The 22,868-nt window shown below is 39.4% G+C and overlaps 2 protein-coding genes across 6 annotated transcripts in view; both read right to left on the reverse strand.

Annotated features, from left to right (window-relative positions):
- LOC149255262 (uncharacterized) overlaps positions 1-22,868 on the reverse strand; it is a 47,502-nt gene that overhangs the window by 20,042 nt on the left and 4,592 nt on the right. Inside the window, exons 2-3 of one of the 5 annotated variants that reach the window (XM_089460419.1) lie at positions 10,330-10,478; positions 9,615-9,770 (exon numbers count right to left, since the gene is read on the reverse strand). Coding sequence is in view for 1 of the 5 variants with exons in the window: in XM_089460416.1 (XP_089316542.1) it covers positions 10,350-10,478 (129 nt within the window). In the remaining 4 variants the exon portion in view is untranslated. Of the gene's footprint in view, positions 1-9,614; positions 9,794-10,329; positions 10,479-22,868 lie in introns of those variants that run through there. The other 4 variants (XM_089460418.1, XM_089460420.1, XM_089460416.1 and 1 more) reach the window with 4 other exon arrangements.
- On the reverse strand, positions 816-2,929 carry LOC149255263 (uncharacterized). The gene is made up of 2 exons (XM_089457190.1): positions 1,315-2,929; positions 816-1,192 (listed from the first exon to the last, which is right to left on the reverse strand). Exons 1-2 carry the CDS (start codon positions 2,848-2,850, stop codon positions 989-991), a joined length of 1,740 nt encoding a protein of 579 aa, XP_089313316.1. The 5' UTR covers positions 2,851-2,929; the 3' UTR covers positions 816-988.

Genomic DNA, 22,868 nt, shown 5'->3' on the forward strand with positions numbered 1-22,868 from the left:
GAGTCATGGGCTACCTATTGCCTTGAGGCTTGTATACCTGTAGTTGTTTTATATTTTCTATTTCTATTTGCCATTGGCATTGCACTACCTATGTAACACATTTTGATTTGATGACTTAATGAGAAAACTACAGTTGTCAGTGTCTTTATCTTACTATCTTGTAAGTTGTCTTTCATTTATGAATCATGATTTATGTGACATGTGTTTGAATTTTGTATGTACTATGCATGCTATAATGTTACTAACTTACTTTGTAAACAGTAATACTAACATCTAGATGAAGATCTATGTTTGAAATCAATGAATTTGTATCATTAATGAGAATTTGTGTAAGAAATATCTAATTTTTAATATATATATATATATATATATATATATATATATATATATAAAATAATATATAATGAATCCTACGTGTCCTATTCCGGGGGGTCAACGTGTCTCAATGTTGCACGAAGCGGGAGCGAAGCGGAAGCGTTTTTTGGAAGCGGAAGCGTCATTTTCCAAAAATCTAGGAAGCGAAGCATCCGCGGAAGCGTCTGCTATATATATATATTTTTTTATATTTTTTTGCATTTATACTCAAAACAAACATCCCAAATACCAAATTAATTGTAGAAGACATGAAAACATGCATATTTTTGCATAAATCAAGATAGATATGGCATCCATGATTCCATTGTAGTTACTAGTATGTACAACAATCATCTATATTCTAGCTATTACAAACATACATCAAATTTTTAAGCATATTATAAAACATAAAACATTTAAGCATATTATAAAACATAAAACATTGAGCATATTATGATTTATCTAGCAAGTGAGCAACTGTCAACATTTGTCATGTCCAAAATTCAAATAATAATGTTTACAAAATATGTCACTTGGTCACCGCCAAGCCAAAAAGGTTCAAAATTCAAATTCACAAGTCTACAAGTCTAATGAGTAATCTATGACAAAAAGTAGTAGATTGTGAATATATCTACTAATCTCTCCTCCTTCCACCACGAATAGAACGTGGTGGCGGGCCTCCACGTGGTGGCAATGAAGAAGATGGTGCCTGTGGAAGTCGTGGCACTGAAACTGATGAAGAAGAACCCCCTGTTGTTGGTGTTGAACCATGGAACCTAGGAACCAAGGGACCAGATGGGGGTGGGGGTGGTGGCATATCAACACGGTCATCATCATCCTAGAATCGCTCAAAAAATTCATGCAAAAAAAAAAACACTAGTTAACAAAAAAATTAAAAACATGAATTAGAGAAATGCTTTATAAGGGAAAATTGGAAAATTCATACCACAATGGACATACCTGGATAAGAGCATCCTCTAATTGCTCTAGTCGCAACACTCCATCCTCCAAATTGGGCTCCTCTGGATTCTTGTCCCAAATCAACAAGTCTTTATTAGACTTTGCATCTTCACAGTAATGGGACAACAATCGCAAGTTGTAATGAACATAAACCAAGCTCTCTGCCCGGTCTAAACTCAATCTGTTCCTTTTAACACTGTGGATGAAAGAATAAGAGCTCCAACACCTCTCTGCAGAAGAAGTGTTTACCACCTGTGATAGCACCCGCAATGCCAAACTCTGTAGAAGTGGAGTACCCCCTCCATGCATGTTCCACCACTCAAGAGCAGAAAAAGTCTCTCGATCTTTAATTGCATGCATGCTCCCAAATGGACCAGTGTTGACCGTATAGTTGCTCACCTGTCTCCGTACCAATGCAGCGTCCTCCTCATCAGGGATTAATTTACTCAATGCAGCCATATATTTTTGGTGAACCTCTTGATCTTGGTGTGGTTTTCTCCTGCTTCCCCCCCCAGGTGCTGGTGTTGAAAGCCATGATGGATGATAGTATTTAGGTGTCAAAACATATGCTAATGCATGCAATGGAATATTTAGCATTTCCCATCGGTTTTGCACCTCTACACGAATATAATTGTACAAGGTGGTATCTCTAGGCTCAACAATGTCTTTAATCTGCCCCAACATGCTATCCATTTGCTCATACACCTCCCCAATTACTGGTCGATCTGAATCTGCAAACTTGATCATGTAATAAATTGGTTTGGTGAATTGCAAAACATATTTAACCTGTGACCAAAAGTAACTGTCAAGAACAGTGTCCTTGACTGCATTAGCACCATCTGTGTCAGTGTTAATTTCATCCCATGTTTCAGCACACACCAGATTAGTTAAAGCTTGTCTCACCTTCACTAGCCGCCTAAAGGTGAGGTAATAACTAGCAAATCTTGTCTTTGCAATTTTAAGCAATTGCAACTTGGAGTAAGTGCCATAGAAGTAGTTTACCCCTGTATGCCCTGTGATGAATTTAATGAGTTGCTTCCCTTTCCTGTAAACCTCAGCAATCCACCCACATTCTTTGTGTTTCACAATATCATGCATCAAAAGGTTCAATGTGTGAACCAGGCACCCAGACCAAAAGATGTGTGGATGAGTACGCTCAATAATTTTTCCTGCTGCCTTACAATTTGCTGCATTATCTGTGATCACTTGAACCACATTATTCGGACCAACATCTTTGATTGATTTCAATAGGAGATCTGCAATGTTTTGTGCAGATGCAGTGATGGAGGAGGAGTCATGACATGCAATAAATACTGCACCACTAGAAGAAACACCAAGAACATTTATCAAATGTTGGTTTCTAATATTTGTCCACCCATCTGATACAATGGATACCCCAGAATCTACCCACTCATTTGTAAAACGTGTCAAAGCTCTTTGAACCTTAGCTTTTTCTCTTTCTAATAACACTGTTCTAGCTTTCTCATAGTTGGGGGCCTTGTATCCTTTTGGGGCTTCATTGATGGCCTTTACCATTTCATGCCAATAGGGAGAGCGAAGCACATTGAATGGTACACCGCAAGCACAAAGAAAACGGACTATCTTTCCATCCACATCATCCCTCCCAGCAACATTAAGGAAATCCCCTGTTGTTCTTCTACCTCCAGAGCTTGCAGAAGTACCATGAGGAGATGAGCAACTACCAAATTTAGAGGTTGCACTTGATTCAGAATGAGTTTTTTGTTTCTTGTTTTTTTGTTGTGCAGCCATCTCTATTTGGATGTATTTTCTTCTTTCTTCAGTTGAAATGTTTGGGCAAATTTGTACCCCCACAGAACCCTTTTTTTCATCACTGTCCAGCACCCCACAAAGATGCCTCCTCAGACGGGTATATGAACCACAATATGGTTTTCCTCCATGACAACCATGAGGGCACACAAATTTGTAAGATCCACCACCCTTTCCCCCATCAAGTTTGGTCACATAGTTCCACAAGGGTGTTGATGTAGCTTTCCCATCTTGTGTTTCAGTGTCCCCTTCAAGTTCATCCCCTTCCTCTTCAAACCCTTCCTCCTCATCATACATTGGGTCACTACTATTAGGACCATCACCAATGTCCTCTTCTGTTTCTTCCCTTCTATTCCTCACCCTTGCCATCATTAAAACCAAGAGTGGAATGATACATAGAAGCCAAAAGAACACCATCTTGGAATATGGATATAGGTGGTGGACAACGGCAACCTGTAAATAAAGGAGCAAGTAGAAACAATGGGAAAGAGTAGGAGAGGGAGGAGAAAAATTCAAAAAAACAAGGGAGTTTGGGGTTTGAACTTACCTCTTTAGCTCTTGTAGATGAAGTCCTCCAAGCTCTTGCTCCAAGCTCCTCCTCCTTCTCCTAGCTCCTCCTTCTTCACTCCTCCAAGCTCTCCTCTCTTCTCCTCTCCTTTCCTCTCTTCTCTTCTCCTCTCCTCTCTTCTCTTCTCCAACTCTCATAAACTCAAAGTGAGAAAATGAGGAATGAATGGGGGCTTTATTCTTTTCATTCCTCACCTTAACCTCACCCTAACCTCACCCTAACCCACCCCCTTAAGGTTGAGTGAACTTAACTTTAAAAAAAAAAATTAAAAAAATTTCGTTTTTCTCCCTTGGGCGCGCCCCTTTCCGCCGAAGCGTACGGAAGCGTGCATGAAGCGCACGCTTCCTGCTCCGAAGCGCCACGCTTCGGCGGCCCGAAGCGTCGTACGAAGCGCGCTTCGGAGCCGGCGCTTCGGAAATTCCAGGAAGCGCAAAAAAATTTGCGAATCGCGCTTCCGCTTCGGAAGGCGCTTCGTACGGCGCTTCCATATGGGGCGCGCTTCGGAGCTTCGGAGCGGGGGGGGGGGCGCTTCGTGCAACACTGACGTGTCTGAATCCGACACTCGAATCCCCGTATCCTATGAATCTCGAATCCCCGTGTCAGGTTACTTAGCTTATTTCTGACAAGCATGGAGCATCTAATTATTTGATGTAAGGGAGAGCTAGCTTTCAAATTTGATATGAAGAATCTTGGTTTGATGCACTATTATTTGGGACTAGGTGTATGTTAAAAGCCTGGAAAATTCTTTCTTAGTCAAGTTAAATATATTATCAAGATCCTGCAAAAATTTGGTATGATGGATTGTAAATCAATGTCAACTCCCATGGTTACAAACTTGAAAAAGTTGAGAGGCACCAAGTCTGAATTGGTAGGTCCATCAATGTACTAGAAGCTGATTGGTTCACTAATGTATTTGGTTAATACCAAGCCAGACATTTGCTTTGCAATGAACACGTTGAGCCAGTTCCAAGTGGAACTGAGACACGTCATTGGATAGCAGCAAAGCACATATTGAGATACTTTTGTGGTACAGTGGACTATGGTTTGAGATATCTCTCAAACAACAACATTCAGTTGCAAGGTTATACAGATTTAAATTGGGTAGAGAGTGTGGAAGACAGGAAGAGTACATCCAGAGGTTGCTTTAGTTTGGGCTTTGCTCTGGTTTCATTGATAAGCAGGAAGTAGACATGTGTCGCACTCGGTGCTTCCAAGGCAAAATATATGGGAGCTAGCCTAGCGAATTGTGAAGCAGTGCCTCTTCGGAAGTTACTCGCGCGACTATTTAATCATATCCTCGAGCCGACTGTGATTTATTGTGATAATCAAAGTTGTGTGAAGCTGATAAAATCCAATGTTCCATGACAGGTCGAAGCACATTGAGATCAAGTACCACTTCATTCATGACATGGTGTAGAAGGGAGCAGTGAAGCTTCAATATGTCTCCATTGATGAGCAGATTGCAGATATTATGATGAAGCCTCTGTCCTGTGCAAAGTTTGTATACTTCAAAGACAAGTTTGGACCTGTGGCGAATGCCTCTATCATTGAGAGGGAGTGCTGATGAGATAGCATCATGGACTGACATTCTCCTTGTGTGAAGCACTGTGACCAACATTAGGCATATTATCCCTGTTTCAAGTACTTTGACTAGAATTAGGGGGAATGGTCCGACAGTGGACTAACATTCTCCCTATGCCATGTATGACCAGAATTAGGAAGAATGGTCCTAGAGGCCTAGAATTACTTCGATAGAGTGTGGCCTTTCCAACATCAAGATCAATAGCATCGATCCCAAAATTACTCATTTAGAGTGTGGCCTTTGGGGTATCACCATATGCAGAGTACCCACCAAAATGGATGGTGAACCAAGACTAGTATGTATATCATGTGTCACATAGACCATAATTATGGTGACTAGTTGACGCTAATGATGTGCCATGTGTTAGGAGGACCAATCAGAATTATGGCAACCTATTAATGTTATTATCCTACCATGTGTCAAATTTATTTGGCCAGAATTATGGTAGTTGATTGATGATGATTTATGATAACCTTTTCTTAGAGAAGTTTGTTCACAAGAAGAGCATTTGTCTAGTCATTATGAATACCTCCCTAACTAAGAGGGAGTGTTGAATTTTTGTGGCTATGGTCGGTCTTCTTAATTATATTTTTGCTCTTGTAATGTAAAAAGAATTTGTAAGACATGTTCATGTCATTTTTATTATTTATACCTTGAAAGAATTTATATAAGACATGTTCTTCATGTCGAATTTAAAAGAGATTTTCGAAATTTGAAATATGAAGTTTTGGCTCCAAGAAAGTCAAGTCAGTGCTCCCTCAAGTCAAGTTGGCCCAGTGAAGAGACACCCATTTTGGACTAGCAGACCACTATACAAAGGCATTTGACCTCCTCCACAAAGGCACCATCTGATCTCATCACAAGAAGAGAAGTTTTGGGAATCCAAGCGAAGGACAAAAAAGAAGAAGAATGAAGATATCTCTCTCTAGCTCACATTTCTCTCTCCAAGAACTCGCATGTGTGACCTTTCTGGGCAGCAATTTCTGGATAGGCCAAATTTCTACGCAATTTTTCTGGGAAGCCCAAAATTACGGGCAACTTCTAGGCAGCATATTCTGAGCGGGCCAAAATTCTGGGTAGATCTGAGAAGGCCAAATCTTGAAGAGCAGAAGTTTGACTTGGTTTGACTTGAGTTGGAGACCAGGTTTGACCATTAGCTTGTTGACATAGTTGACTAGCAACATTAGATGTATCTCTTATTGAACTGAAGAATTTCTCTAAGAAAAGGGTTGTTGAGGTTTTCCCCTAAGTGGGTTCCCAAGGTAAATCTTGTGTTCACTTTTGTGCATTGTGATCTCTATTGTCCTTGTGGTTTATGGTTGAATTTCTGACCTATAATTGCTTAATTATAAATTGGAATTGTTAAAGAAGAAATATATTATTAGAAGTGATTGTCAGAATTTTCAGAAATATGTGCTTGTATATATATTGCACTTGAAAAATCAACACCACATGCTAAGGACAAGTTCACAACCCAATGCAAATGACCTCCAAAGCCTTTGTATTATTGATCGCTAATGAGAATACAAACGAGCATAGTTTAACCAAGCAATATGCTTCCAATCATGTGAATGAGGAAGCCCAATGGGCTTATTTATACAAATTTGGGAGCAAATCCCAATGCAAAGAAGAGATGCCAAGTGTGGCATGATGATAATCCAAAAGGAGATTTAAATGGCAAAGTGTAGAGATGATTGCGTGTAGGTGGCAATTAATCTTCCACTCATTCCAGTGTTGATCTTCATCCTACGCGAGTATCCTGACCTCTACGTGCTAGCTTGGTTGCCTACCAAGTGGGAAATAAGTGGAGATAAAGGGGAAACAGCTCCCCACATAACTCATTCTTCAAACTGACTGTCAACAAATCAAAACAAGTGTCACTTCTCTGCTTTACCCTGTCGCAGCTTAATTGCGTGAGAGCTGAGTGTTTTGGCAGCATATCACTATCACTTCGATTGGTTGTGTATATCTTCTATGTGCATGGAATGGTGGGGGACAAGATTTGTCCCATGTGGCAGTTTTGTCCTCCACTATCTCCTCTTGACTTGGACTTAAAATTTAACCATACCTCAATCAAATCCGTGAACATCAAGGAATCATTTCGACCTACTGAGTGGGCCATTCATGGGCCTCTTTGTTGATTGTTGACTTGGTCTTAATTTTACTTTCCAATGTGGTTGCCATGTCACTCATCTTGTGTCCCTTTAACTTTTAATGTGCACCCCACTTTATTTTTCTAATTTTCTCGTCCCTTTTAACTTTGGAAACACGATAAATTTGTCTCCCATTATTAATTTTTTGAATTTCTTTGCCACTTACATTAGGTAAAGTGGGTTTTGAGGGGGTAATATCCGTGTTTTGACAACCAAAATGTGTCTTAGCATAATGTTAGGGTCATGAGCATGAAGGTTGAGTAATGACCCCGACATTTCCTAGGACCACTTATTTACAATTTACATTAGGAATTAATTAAAAATCCCGTCCTGCGGGAATTTTTAATAATTTTAAAAAATCCTATAAAAACCTAGTCAAATTCCGCAACACTTTAGATATGTCCTAACATGGTAATATACATCGCCTCTCGGCATTAAGACAGACCCAAGGCCGCACTCCAACTTTGGAGGTATTTGAATGAAAAAACTCAACTAGTTATTCATCGTTGAAAAGTGAGAATAATTAGCTAAGTGAAAATATGACCCCGACATTAACTAGGACCACTTATTTACAATTTAATTAGGAATTAATTAAAAATCCCGTCCTGCGGGAATTTTTAATAACTTTAAAAAATCCTATAAAAACCTAGTCAAATTCCGCAACACTTTAGATATGTCCTAACATGGTAATATACATCGACTCTAGGCATTAAGATGGACCCAAGGCCCAATCATCAAGCCGCACTCCAACTTTGGAGGTATTTGAGTGACAAAACTCAACTAGTTATTCAATGTTGAAAAGCGAGAATAATTAGCTAAGTGAAAAAAACACTCTAGAGTGGACTAACTTGATGATCGGGTCGCAAGTCGTCTAAGCCTGTTACAAAAATTCATCATGCTAGCAACATTTAATACAATTCCCCGTAAGGTTGTGGAATTTGAGAGAGAGAAAAGGGGCACAGGTGCCCAGTTGACTTTCGAATTTCTGAAAACTTTGATGAGTGCCTTGTACAATGGACCATGGGGTCTTCAAATTCTGCTAGGTACAACCTAGTAGATAACAAGCGGCACAAACAAAAGAAAGTGAAAAATGACCCAAGATAGTCAAACATGTATGGTCTGGAAAAATCATCACCATTCCCTAATGCTATCACATGTTAAGGATCATGCAAATCATTGTTTACAACACTATATGGCAAAAACTCTATAGCTTTTCTGGCACCATATTGAGTTGTTTGGTAGATGGAGAGAAGATTGTAGAAGAGTTCAGGAACACAAGGTACATGGATAAAACACCACAATCTAACTGAATATGCCCTAATCCTAAAACTCCTAGGAAGATTAAAAACAGCACCATCTAACTAAACAGTTCTTAATCCTAAAACTCCTTAAGGACTTATTATCACCAGTTAAAATACACATGATATTCCAATCATCAAGCAAGCATAGAAAATATGGCCTTTTCCTAAGCCATTCGATGTGAGGCCCTAGAATCTAAAATCCAATCATGTCTTGAAGATTTTTTTCATTGAAGCTGCAGGTAGAAACTTGAAGGGCCTAAGATTTAGAAGAAGAATAAGAAGAACGAGGAGGATCAAGTTTGATGTTGTGCTACTTCATCATTTCATTCAACACTCCCATCTTCTTCCAACAATATGATACAAGATGGCCATCTCATTCACAAAAGATATAATGCTTGTCAGTTCTCTTTCCCTTATATTTTGCTCCTCGTTCCAGATTTGTATATGAAGACTGATTGGATTTGGGAGCCCTGTTCCTTCTGGTTTTCTTGGATTGCTTTTCTTGGGTCTGGAATCTGACTACACCACTAAGGCCGTATTCTTGGTATCTGCAAAAATGACACCAAAGTGCAAGAGTTTGTTTTGCTCTCACATTCGTTGATCACAACATTATTCAAAACTAGGCAATTTATAAGCAGCTCGAAAGGCTTCTTTCATGGAACACAATGCAGAAATAAAAACTGAATAAGGTTTAACAAATTTAGAAAGAATGGCAAATATCATGTAATCATCAAACTTATCCATACCGCATTGTGCAAGCAAAAGTCTCAGAGTTTTGAACCTTGGGATGTAACCTTCAAGCCGATCAAAGTTTGTATGGTTCAAAGCAATTAGTTCATTCTCAAGCAGATGAGATCAGATTTCATTATGTTTACCAAACAATTGCTCAAATATGGTCCAAGCTTTACCTATTTTGTCAATCCCTTGAAAGTGAAACTTTGGATCCTCATAGATGAACATCACAATGAGCCCACAGGCTTCATTGTTTTTGTTTCCCACTTAGCTTTGAGGCATCCACAGCAGCAACTTGGTGTTCTGAAAGTAACTCCCATAATCCCCTACGTCTGAACAAATATTTCTTGTGGGTCTTCCATGATAAATAATTTGTATTGGTTAGGCAGAAATTATTAGAGCTAGGCTTATTGGATAACAGAAATCAAATGATTATAAACACAATAACTGATTGCACCACTGCAATGCAAAAGAAAAATAATGCACTTCGAAAAAACACAGCCCTAAAAAAGATGCCTAGACTCTAGAGGACCAAAATATGTCCTTTTAACACTTCCAAAAAATAGAATTAAAACTTATGGTTTCTGAGAAAACTTAGAAACAGTGAGCATTTAAGAGTGAAATTTCCAAACACCAAAAATCAGTGTATATACTATAAAGCATCGCAAAACACACTCTCTACAAAAACCACACTGAAAACGAACTCAGAATGAGAAATTTATGCTGATCTGAAAATCAACTTCAAAAATCAAAACAAAAAACAATAGCAGTCTGCCTGATACTGAAATTATTGTCGTTGCATATTGCTATTGAAGAAGAAACTGCATATGCCCACTCAATATCGCAATTACGTAGTCACAGAAATAATAGGAACAAGAGAGCAGTCAGAACCTGCAGAGAGAAGGTAAGACCTTAGGATAACGCCAGTATAGAATGTGTCGGAGTGAATGGAGAAATGTCGATGTGCAATCTGGCCCAATCAACTGTAACTGACCATGACCATCATCTGCCAGCCTTAAAAGTAATCCACCAAGTCCACCCTACAGTTTACAACAGAAACACATCACAATTTAACAAGTTCTCATGCAGAAGAGTTTCTGAACCAGTGCTGTAAATTCATTTATGAGACGTTGAGAAGAGAATCCAACTTCAAAACACACAAGATAGTATGTATCTCAAAGTCATATGCCATGGATATGTTCTCTGACAATTATTTTTGAACTATTTTTTTTGCTAGTTCGTTGATAAACTGGGTTAAAGAAAGAGTTGCCCTCTTCAGTCTAGTAAACAATTTTGTTCAATGGTACTTTAGACCAGAGTAAAAGTATTTTCTTTCTCATAAGAAGCATTGTAATATGGAAGTCATCGTTCAATCATATATGCTCTTATGGTTAGTCGTACTTGAAAGCATGTTTTGCAGCTCTCCAATTACAAATTTCTTTTAACTGTTCCATTACATTAGATGCTTGCTGCCATATCAAAATTTGTCACCATGCATTTCACCAATTAACGTTTTCTTGAGTTTTCAAGTTATGTTACTCGTTCTTTCTACATTCAGATTACAAGCTGTACCAAAGTCACAAAAGTCTTTGCAAGGAAGATCAGAAGGGTTATAAATATTAAAGATTCGTTCAAATTTCAAAATTTCCACAACCACTAATAAGAATGATTATTGCAGACAAACTTGTAAGATGGCCTTTAATAGCAATGGGTCCAAGACTCCAATGGAAAAAAGGCTGCAGCAGGACAGTGACAACAAGGAACATAGTAGATACACCCTAAAGTTCTGGATGAGTTTTGTGCAGCTAGGTAGGATGAAACCCTAGCAGTTACTGTGTTGTACTTGTTTGTAACTTTGTTCTACCCCTAGCAGCTATGGCAAAGCCTCCACCTAAGATTTCCCCTCTTCCAAATTAGGTGGGTCGAGTTTCCTATCAGCGGGACAGGAAGCTACTCCACCCTCCAGCATCCTGCAATCTTCTGAGGTCCAGTTAGGCACATGCTATACATACCCCAGGCAAGAATGCTGCTGTCAACTTGATGAAATATTTCAACACACCTAATTCCTCATCTAGTTGGCTGTGCTTAGAATCTCAAAAAAAAACCCTACAATTTAGTTTAAGACATTTAAAATACCTGTACTCCCCATGTGGCAAGAGAAGCTCCCGAGCAGACAGTTATACTTGGTGCATGGATATGTTGCTTCAACAGTTTTTGGGCACAGTCAGCAGATCCACATCCATGGTTTCTCAGTTTTAACTTCTCGAAACCCTTGCTCCAAGAAGAGGCTGTCATCTAGATTCTACCTACAATGGTTTGATTCAACTTGCCCCATATCTACCAAGAATGTCCAAATTGAACATGTTATCTCTTGGATTCTCCCTACAAGAAAAGTCCTAACCTCTCCAAGGGCAGACCTAAGAAAACAATCAGGCATTCTCCCTACAAGAAAAGTCTTAACCTCTCCAAGGGGAAAACCTAAGAAAACAATCAGGCAAGCTGCCCACTAGCACCTCCAGAGCCCTGCCCCTCACTTCTAGGTTCAGAAGAGGGTTTTCAAATTTATACCTAAAGGGGAAACCCCTGTACCTAATCTTAAGCCTATGATTTATATTTTAAATACAAGTGAGTGAAGGTGGCTAGAATTTAAAAATATATATGAGATCAACCAAAGGACTTTTTAAATCATTAAGCAATTAGAATGCCCCTTAAAAAAAGTTGAAGTGTTTCTGAGTGTTTATCATATATGAACAATCATGTATGTATCAAAAGATTTAACCATTAAGAATTATTTCTGAAATTATTCATAATCAAGTGCTTGTAAAATAAGAGATGTCCTGGACAAGACACAAAAAAAGGAAAATGGCTTCCAGTCAAAAAGTGTGTATTGTGCTACAACCTTCAAATATACCTACAGGATTGAAAACCCACAGTACGAAAGAGTAATCTATCTGAAGGCTGTTTTTAGTGCACTGTAACACTATAACAGTCAAATAGGTGGTTTCAGGATGCCCATTGGGACTTTTGATATACTCAAGATACGAGGAAGCAATGTCCATGTTCAGGTCTATCTAATGAAATACTATTTGAATGGGTACCGACAGAGGTTACCTGGACTTCCAACAAGGCAAAACAAGGCTCGAGCAGCCCCCTGATGTCTCATATCCCTGTGTTTATTAATCCCAAGCCGCAATTTTAATAGCTTAATGCCAGATCCTGTTGTTGTTTACAAACATTGGAACACATCTCTAACTAAATATGACTAAGAGTCTTGCCCAGTAAGATGTCCATCACCATAATACTAAGTTGCACTAAAACGGATACGGGAACAGATACGGATACGGGGTTTGAAACAGATACGGCAAATTTTCAAAAAAACTGGATACGATATGGCAAGGAAACGGCACATATATGTGTGTGTGTGTGTGTAAAATAAAAAAATTATATATATATATATATAGCAAAATAAGAATTTCCTATTACCATTTATCTTTCAGAATCTAGATTCTATATCTAAAAATATATAATCAATTATCATCTATCATCATCATCATCAATTCAGCATAAACAATGTCTTCATCATTAATGATTATTATAACATTCATGATTCAACAAATCATCAAGTTTGTGTTTCAAATTTCAATCATCAACATGACAAGTTACAACATCATCACCAAAATTAATAATGCACACTACATAGTACAAAGTACAAAATAAACTATGACTGGCAGTGTACTATTATTATTCATAATTTATATAGCATATTATGGCATTCAATGTTCATTGTTTAAAAGTTTAAAACACCATCATAAATTACATTTACATATCATCAAATATGTCTTCATTCATGTCACTAGGAACCACATCCTCTCCAGAAGTAGGAGCATTGCTGCCATGTCCACTTGAAGATCCGACTATTGGTGTCTCCTCATCAAACAAAGTCATATGAGACCTAGCATTCAACGTCATATCCAACCTTAACACCAAACACTTAACCAAGCCCTCACAACAAACCATCATCCTTAACACCAAACACTTAACCAAGCCTTAACAACAAACCATCATATCGCAAATTTTACTTTCAAAACTCCAAGCTGAGCCAAGCACTTAAGTAAGTAGGCATACATATCAAACCTTAACACTAAACACGTAACCAAGTAGGCATGCGTATCAAACCATCATATCACAACAAGAATTAACCAGGTAGGCATGCGTATCAAACCATCATATCACAACAAACACTTAACCAAGCCTTAACAACAAACCATCATATCACAAATTTTACTTTCAAAACTCCACACCAAGCCAAGCACTTAAGCAAGTAGGCATACATATCAAACCTTAACACTAAACAATGAGCCAAGCACTTAAGCAAGTAGGCATACCTATCAAACCTTAACACTAAACACTGAGCCAAGCACTTAAGCAAGTAGGCATACATATCAAACCTTAACACTAAACACTTAACCAAGTAGACGTGCGCATCAAACCATCTTATCACAAGAGTGTCTCCTCATCAAACAAAGTCATATGAGACCTAGCATTCAACGCCATATCCAAGTTAGGCAACTCTGGTTCCACATCCCATAGTTTGGTGTGCCCAAATTTGTATTCGTCACTCTTGTGTGACAGAAGTTGAAGGTTTCAATGAACATACACTAGTTCCTCAGCCTTCATGGAGCCCAATCTGTTTTGCTTCATCAAATAGATGAAGCCATATGTACTCCAGTTCATTTCTGCTGAAGAGGAACTGTGACAAGATCCCAATGGCCAATTTTTGGATATGTGGAAGTTCCCCACCATAGTAGTTCCACCAATAATGGTCGTCCACATAGCTTTGGCTAACTTCTTCCCGATTAAGTGAGGGATGATGTGGTCTTTGACTCCTTCCAAGATGATTCTCCTCGCCTTGGCATCTCTTTTGTTATGTTGAGCCAACTATTGAGGGTCATTGGGGGTGGTTGGGACATTATCCACAAACTCCCACACCCCTTGTCCCTCCAACACCACACCAATTCTCTCACACCATGAGCAGAAGTTCAACACACAGTCCAACGTATCGTATCCTCACATCTAAGATATTGATATGCCATACTGCTAATTCACACTATCTAGAAACCCTAGCGACAAGGCCGATCTGCTGAACTCGCTCCCTCTAAATCACAGAACCCATTCCTAAAGATAAAATGTACTTGGTCTTCAATCAAAGGCTAAGCTCTAATACCATGTTAGTTTCCCTTATAATTGTTGTTCCAAAAACTTAAATTACAAATGCATTGAGTTGTCTAACATAGCATACAAAAAATAAATACATTGAAGACAAAAACACATTCAACACATAAGCCAACAGAAATACCTAGGAAACCTCTTTGTGCCCTTGTGCAAACTATATGGTCGTGTTGAAGCTGACTCGGTTAGGGCTATTCGACCCTATCTCTCTCTCACTCCTACTTGGTCATTAGATCTTTGTTGTCTGTTAGAACCCCAGTCTTCTTTGTTGAGATAACACACACACTTGTGCCAAATCGAACTAGCCACTTTTGTGCCCTATTCCCTCTTATAATTCGACCTAGGCCCCATCATTACTCACAATGGTTGAGATTAAATCTTTATGAAGCGCTGACATTAAATCATAAGTTGACTTTAAGATTTTAAACTTTCCTTAAGTTCAACTATAGGAAATAGCTAATTAAATTAATAAATGTGTTAAGTGGGGGTCCCTTTGCTAGCCATGGCACTTAGGTGTCAAAATTGGCAACTAGGGCCAAATTCCACCTTGGGACAGCTCATATGATGGAGATGATTATTGCATTGGATTCCCCTTTTTGAGAGGTCCAAGTTTGATATAAAGATCATCTCAATCGGACAAGAAGAAATGTGATTTTGAATTTATTCTCTCACATGTACAAATTGTTCAGGTCGGCCTCAACTTAATGTAAGCTCAAGAAGCCCAATAAATGTGTCCCTTCACCCACATCAAAGTGTATAAATAGAAGAGACCTCTCTCCTCATTTGGACATCATTCACTCAACCATTCTTCTCTCTCTTCAACAGATTGGTTCATACAGCTTGGGGATCTTCTCTCTCTCTCACACGTGCGGCTAGGACTATTTTTCTAGGTCAAAACAGAATCGAAAGTTTCAGATTGTTGACTAGCATTGACACTTGCTGATTTGACTGAATTTGACTGCATTTTGGAGGTAGAATTTCGCTCTCTTGAGGCCACATTGATTGGCACAAAAATCGAGGTGTTTGGGACTGTTTGACCAGTGTTAATCGTAGAGCTATTTGACCGCCAGGCTTACTGTTGATTGACTGAGTTTGACCAGTATTTGTGGCACTGTTTTGGGTTGACTTTGACCCTTGATGGAGGCCGAATTAATCTGCCTTTGACCAAGCTTCAAAGGAGGTGATTTGCTATTGATTTGACCAACGTTGACTTTCTGGTTAGGGTTGAAGTTTGACTACAGTTGACTACAAAATTTGACAGGGTTGATTTGACTTTGTATTGGGCTAGTATATTTGAATTTTGCACTCTCTCTGTTGAACTATTGAATAATAATAAGAAGATTTGATCAAAGGGTTTTCCCCACATTGGGGTTTTTCCTTGGCATCCACCAAATCCGGTATCCTCTTGTCTTGGCTGGTCTTCTGCATATGTTTTTATATTCTATCTGCATTTACTGTCAATGTGATTAATGGTTAATGTGATTGCTACTAGAAATTGTTGTATTGTTATTGGGCTGCTAAAGAACATTGAAGTAAATTGTGCTAAGCATAAAACATACCATTGTTATCTAAAATTAACATGGTATCAGAGATCAAGTGAAGACAAAGCCCAAGCAAGAGTGAGGAAAAGCAATCACTAAGGGTAGCTATTGGACAAGAACTTGGAACTAGTCTCAATGACGACTACATCTTATTTCAAATTTGAGGACAAGCTTAAGGACAAATCCGACGATCATGCATGGAAGACGTCTCTGGATTTGACTTTGGAAGAAAATGATGTTATGGACTAATGTCAAAGGAAGTGTGGTGGAGCCTCCTTCAAATGCACCCACTGCTGCAAAAACAAAATGCAAGAAAGGTGAGGTAAGAGCTAAGAAAATTGTTGTTGATTCTATTCACAAACCTTTGATTGCCTATATTTATGATTTGGAAACATCCAAGGAGATGTATGACAAGCTAGTTGGGATGTTCAAAGTAAATAATGCAAATCAAGTTCTCTTTGTCAAGAAAATGTTGAAAGACATCGAGATGGATAGAGGAGAATCCATTCAATCCTACTTCATGAGGATTACCTAAATCAAGAATGATCTCCTATCTATTGGAGAAGTTGTTGGTGACAAGGGGCTCACTCTGATTGCACTTGGAGGCCTTACAAGAGAATGGGGTGTGTTTAACACTACCATCCTCAACAATGATAGGATTTTGGGATTTGATGAATTATTGGCTAAATGCACTCAAGAAGAAATAAGGATGATGGAAAGAGACAAGCCCTCAAATGGAAATAACCCTACTGCCTTCTCCACTCATGTTAAAATAAAGAACAATGTTGGTCCACGAAGACAAAGTCAACAGTTTAAGTTGGGATTCAAAGAAGGAAGAAAAGGAAGATGCTTCAATTGCAACAAGTTTGGCCACTTTGCTAGAGACACAAGAAAGATACTCCAAGGGATGATGACAACAACAACCACAACAACTTCAAAGGCAATGGCAATCAAAGGAACAACAGGTTCAACAACAAAGGAAAGAGGAATGCTCCCGTTGCTCGAAATGGAAACGGTCGTATTCCCAAGAAGTCGAGAAATTCCAGGTATGAAGAAACTAATGTTGTAGATAAACAAAAAGAATTCTATCTTATTTTTGCCCTCACCGCCATGTCTCCTCCGGATACATTGGATCATTGGTTAATTGATAGTGGTGCCTCAAGGCACTTCATTGGGTACAAGGAGGCCCTCTCAAACTTGGTTGAAAAGACAAATATGGAGATTATACTTAGAGATAATGCCACTTATCCCATGAAAGGAATTGGCATTGTCACTCTTCGCTTAAATCAAGGTCAAACCCTACATCTACAAGGAGTGTTGTATGTACCTAATCTGAAAAAGAACCTGGTCTCTATTTCTGCGATGGAAGATAAAGGTTTCAAGGTGACATTCGTTGATGGGAAGGTACGTGTTTGGCAAAGGAAATCAAAAGATGTAAGGAAAATGGTTGAAGGTCTCTATCAGGTTGGAGGAAGTCCTTTGGGAGCAATGACCTACGATACTTCTCTTCAATCCGAATTATGGCACCAAAGATTTTCTCACCTTTATTACAAAGCCTTACCTAATGTAAGGAAGATGGTAACAGGTATGCCCGAATTCAACATAGATCATGAAGGAGTTTGTCAGGGTTATGCAGCTGGAAAACATACAAGGAGACCATTCCCCTCAAGTGAAAGTCAAACTACCGATATTCTTCAATTGGTCCATTTTGATCTATCAGGTATGTTGCCTGTAACATCTTTGGGAGGATATTTGTACTATGCAATTTTTTTTGGATGATTTCTCTCGCAAAACATGGATCTATTTCTCAAAGAAGAAGGACGAAGTGTTCAAATGGTTCCGCTCTTTCAAAGCTTTGGTCGAAAATCAGACAAGGAAGAAGATCAAAATATTGAGGGTCGATAATGGAACCAAATATGAGTCAAATGAATTCAATGAATATTGTAGAGAAGCTGGCATTAAGAGGAATACCACTACTACATATACTCCTGAACAAAATGGTGTTGTCGAAAGGAAGAATACTAAGTTGCACGATACGGGGAAACAAGTACGGATACGAAACGTGACCCCCCCCCCCAAATTTTGGAAACGGGGAAACGCAATATATCTATATATATATATCTTAGGACATTTAAGAAATACTTGCAATCATAAAGCATACATGATACATTATAATCTATTACATTATGATTAAATTGTCCAATGTCAATGCATAAACTATAATCTCTAAATTTACATCACATTTACTAATGAATGATCACATAATGAAAATAGCAATATCCAAAATCAGCCACGAGAAATTCCTAATTTCTTGTCTCGTGCTTGATTGGGATTCTCCTCCTGCATAGTCAAACGACCTTAGTGCTCTTGATTAAATACAAGTTCCATACCCTAGTACCCTAGGTGTTCTTGATTATTTGGAGTCTCCCTTGCATAGAAGACTTGGTTCTCTTGATTAAATACAAGTTCCATATCCTAGTACATGACAAAATCCAATGCAAACATTGCAATCCCCCCAATCCTGAAATCCTGAAAAAATGATAAGTTTGTTGGATTTTGAGTAAGATCTAAAATTCTACTTTCTCCATATGAAATCCAATGAGGGCGAAACCACTCTCAAACATCCTGAGTCATTTCATGGTAATGTTAGAAATTTAAGTAAAAGTGACATTGTCCTTTATCTTTCATTTGATGAAAATGAAAGATAAAGGACAATGTCACTTTTACTTTAAGAATTTAACATTACCATGAACTGCCATATCAACACTAGGGCCATAGGCTTGAACATTAGGCTACCCCACTCAAAAAAATTGTTTTCAATCTTCAATAACTCCCTCTATCACCCTCGAATTGGCAAATAGTGAACAACAACAACAAAAAACTGAAGAAAAAAATCAGTTTATCGTTGAAACATGGTTGTACGACCTAGAAATGCATTTCAGGCCGTATTGGGCAACGTTTCCCCCACGTGAAACATGGTAGTACAGCCTGAAACGTATTTCTAGGCCGTACGAAACGCGTTTTCGTATCATTTCTACCTAGAAACGGGCTCAGGCCCATCGTTTCCTACAACATAGGAAGAATCGAACTATCATATAAGCCACCCGTGCCATGCTTCATGACCAAGGTCCACCAAAGTTCTTATGGGGAGAAGCTGCCAACACCGTTGTGTATGTTCAAAATAGATGCCCGCATCAAGCATTGGACTTCAAGACACCCAAAGAACTTTTCACCGATAGGAAACTTGATGTTTCTCATTTTAGAATTTTGGTTGTCCCGTCTATTTTCATGTGTTGAAAGAGAAAAGAAACAAGCTAGATACATCTAGGAAGAAAGGAACGTTTGTGGGTTACAGTGAAACTTTGAAGGCATATAGAATTTATGTGCCTGGTGAAAGAGAAGTGGAAATAAGTCATGATGTCACTTTCAATGAAGATTCTGCCATTGGGAAAGTCCGAGACCTTGCTATCCCTAGGAAGGACAATAATGACGATACAGGAAAGCAGGATGAATCTCTGATAGATGATCAGATGCCCGATGTTGAAGGTCTGATGGATCCCATTGATCCACCTAGTGAGCCAACTACTTCAAGTAAAAGCCCTCTGTGGCTCCAAAATACTCTTGAAGATGTTGAGAGACATGTTGCACCAAGGGGAACATTTCGTGAAAGCAAGAAGCCAAACAAGTACCAAGGGTATTTAGCTGCCATGAGTACCATTCTACAATCTAAGCCATGTACATTCTAAGAAGTCGTGAAGCACCAAGTTTGGAAGGATGCGATGAACGAGGAATATGAGTCAATCATGAAGAATGATGTCTGGGATGTGGTTCCTAGACCCAAGGACAAGCCAGTGGTCACTTCAAAATGGCTTTACAAAATCAAACATGGAGTTTGTAAGAATGTTGAAAAGTTCAAAGCCAGGTTCGTTGTTCAAGGCTTCTCTCAAACAGAAGGAGTGGACTACGATGAGATATTTGCACCAGTTGTCCGATATACCATTTTTCGTTCGACCATACCCCTTAAGGATGGAGCCTACACCAAATGGATGTCAAAATTGTTTTCTTGCATGGCTCACTTAAGGAGGAAGTCTATGTAGAACATCCCGAGGGGTTTGAAGTTCAAGATCGTAAGACACATGTATGCAGGTTGAAGAAATCCCTCTGTGCGTTGAAGCAAGCCCCTAGGGCTTGGTATGAGAGGATAGATAGTTATCTTATGAAGCTTGGATTTACTAGGAGCGATGCCGACCCGAACCTATACTTCAAGGTTGAAAAGGACAAGCCTCTCATTCTGATCCTTTATGTGGATGATCTCTTTCTGGCAGGTGATGACCCTCTCATTCATCAATGCAAGAGGGAGTTGGCTTTTGAATTCGAGATGAAGGACCTAGTACTGATGCACTATTTCCTAGGGCTGGAGGTCTGGCAAAAGCTAGGTGAGATTTTCCTTTCTCAAGGAAAATACATTGTAAAGTTGCTTGAGAGATGTGGAATGGTGGATTGCAAGTCCGTGTCTACTCTGATGGAACTCAACTTCAAGAAGCTATGTGGAAGTGTTGCTAGGCTCGGATTAGCAAACCCTTCTGAGTATTGTCAACTTGTGGGGGCCCTTATGTTCTTGGTAAACTCATGTCCTAACATATGCTTCGTTGTGAACACGTTGATTCAATTTATGTTCAAGCCTCATCACATTCATTGGATTGTTGCTAAGAATCTCTTGAGATATCTCTGAGGCACAATCCACTATGGACTGAGATACACTGCCGAGAATTTGAGGCTACATGGATATACAGATGCTGATTGGGCTGGTAGTGTGGTGGATCGTAAGAGCACGTCTGGGTGTTGCTTCTCTTTGGGGTCTGCTTCAATATCCTAGATGAGCGGGAAGTAAAAATCGGTTGCTTTAAGCACCGCCGAGGCTAAATACATTACTGCGAGTATGGCTTGTTGTGAAGTTGTTTGGTTGAGGAAGCTCTTCAGTGAGCTATTTGAGCACGTGTTGGATACCACCGTGATCTTCTGCGACAACCAGAGTGGGATTCGTCTTTCAGAGAATCTCGTGTTCCATGACCGCTCCAAGCACATTGATATCAGGTACCACTTTATCCGAGATATGGTACAACAAGGAGCAATAAGGCTCCAACACATTAGGGCGGATAAACAGGTCGCATGAAGCCCTTGGGGAAGGTCAAATTCTTAACCTTTCGAGAGAGCCTTGGAGTCGTGGAAAGACCCTCTTATGAGGGTCTCGCATGAGTTGGACATTAAGCTCTGGGAGCTCCTAGGGGCTTGGGGTACTTCTTGGAGCTATGAGCGACCATAGGGTGAGTGGTTCACCTTCCCCTAGTGGTGCGCTATGTACAAGGTGAGTGGTTCACCTTCCCCGGTGATACCACATTATGGTTGACATGTATGTAGGGTGAGTGGTTCACCTTCCCCTATGATTGACATATGCATAGGATGAATGGTTCACCTTCTCCTATGGCATATGAGGAAGATGAGTGGTTCACCTTCTCCTATCGATGCCCCAGCATACATCCTACCCATGGAATCTGGGACTCATGGGAAGTACCTCTCATATGGCCAGTGAGTTAGGAAAAGTGGTTAGGGACCATAGCACTACCGATGGACACCTCGTGTACTGCGATTCTCCCTATGACTAGGATGCATGTTGTTCAACAACTTGATCTGGGATCCAGGACTGACTTGTGTCAGTGGGGAGTGGTAAGGTCATGTGACTCACTCTCGATCACTTCTTCTTCATTATTACTTCATGGTTCAGCAAAGCAGTGATGACAGAGATGGTACATGATGACAAGATGGCATGATGATGACAGATGGATTGGCAGGTGGAATTCTCCCTAGTTGAGAGGGAGTGTTAAAATTGGAAACTAGGGCTAAAATCCACCTTGGGACAGCTCACATGATGGAGATAATTATTGCATTGGATTCCTCTTTTTGAGAGGTCCAAGTTTGATATAAAGATCATCTCAATCGGACAAGCAGAAGTGTGATTTTGAATTTATTCTCTCACATGTACAAATTGTTCAGGTCAACCTCAGCTTAATGTAGGCTCAAGAAACCCAATAGATGTGTCTCTTCACACACATCAAAGCGTATAAATAGAAGAGACTTCTCTCCTCATTTGGACATCATTCACTCAACCATTCTTCTGTCTCTTGAACAGATTGGTTCGTATAGCTTGGGGATCTTCTCTCTCTCTATCACACGTGCGGCTAGGAGGACTGTTTTTCTAGGTCAAAACAGAACCGAAGTTTCAGACTGTTGACCAGCATTGACCCTTGTTGATTTGACTGAATTTTGACTGCGTTTTGGAGGTAGAATTTTGCTCTCTTGAGGCCGCACTAATTGGCACAAAAATTGAGGTATTTAGGACTGTTTGACCAACTTGACCACAAGACTAACTGTTGTTTGACCAATATTTGTGGGACTGTTTTGGGTTGACTTTGACCCTTGATGGAGGTTGAATTAATCTGCCTTTGACCGAGCTTCAAAGGAGGTGACTTGCTGCTGATTTGACCAGCGTTGACTTTCTGGTTAGGGTTGAAGTTTGACTGCAGTTGACTGCAGAATTTGACAGGGTTGATTTTACTTTATATTGGGCTAGTCTATTTGACTTTTGTACTCTCTCTCTCTTTG

This window comes from Pinus tabuliformis, chromosome 7 (assembly GCF_031772625.1).
Source record: "Pinus tabuliformis cultivar Carrire ecotype Pingquan chromosome 7, CPIR1, whole genome shotgun sequence".
In the NCBI taxonomy this organism is placed as follows: domain Eukaryota; kingdom Viridiplantae; phylum Streptophyta; class Pinopsida; order Pinales; family Pinaceae; genus Pinus; species Pinus tabuliformis.

Bases quoted from the DNA above. Each gene is read 5' to 3' on its own strand.
- LOC149255263 (XM_089457190.1), bottom strand. From the start codon at position 2,850: ATGGTAAAGGCCATCAATGAAGCCCCAAAAGGATACAAGGCCCCCAAC. The intron at 1,193-1,314 runs GTATGTCCATTG...GAGCGATTCTAG, and splicing joins TAGAGGATGCTCTTATCCAG to GATGATGATGACCGTGTTGA.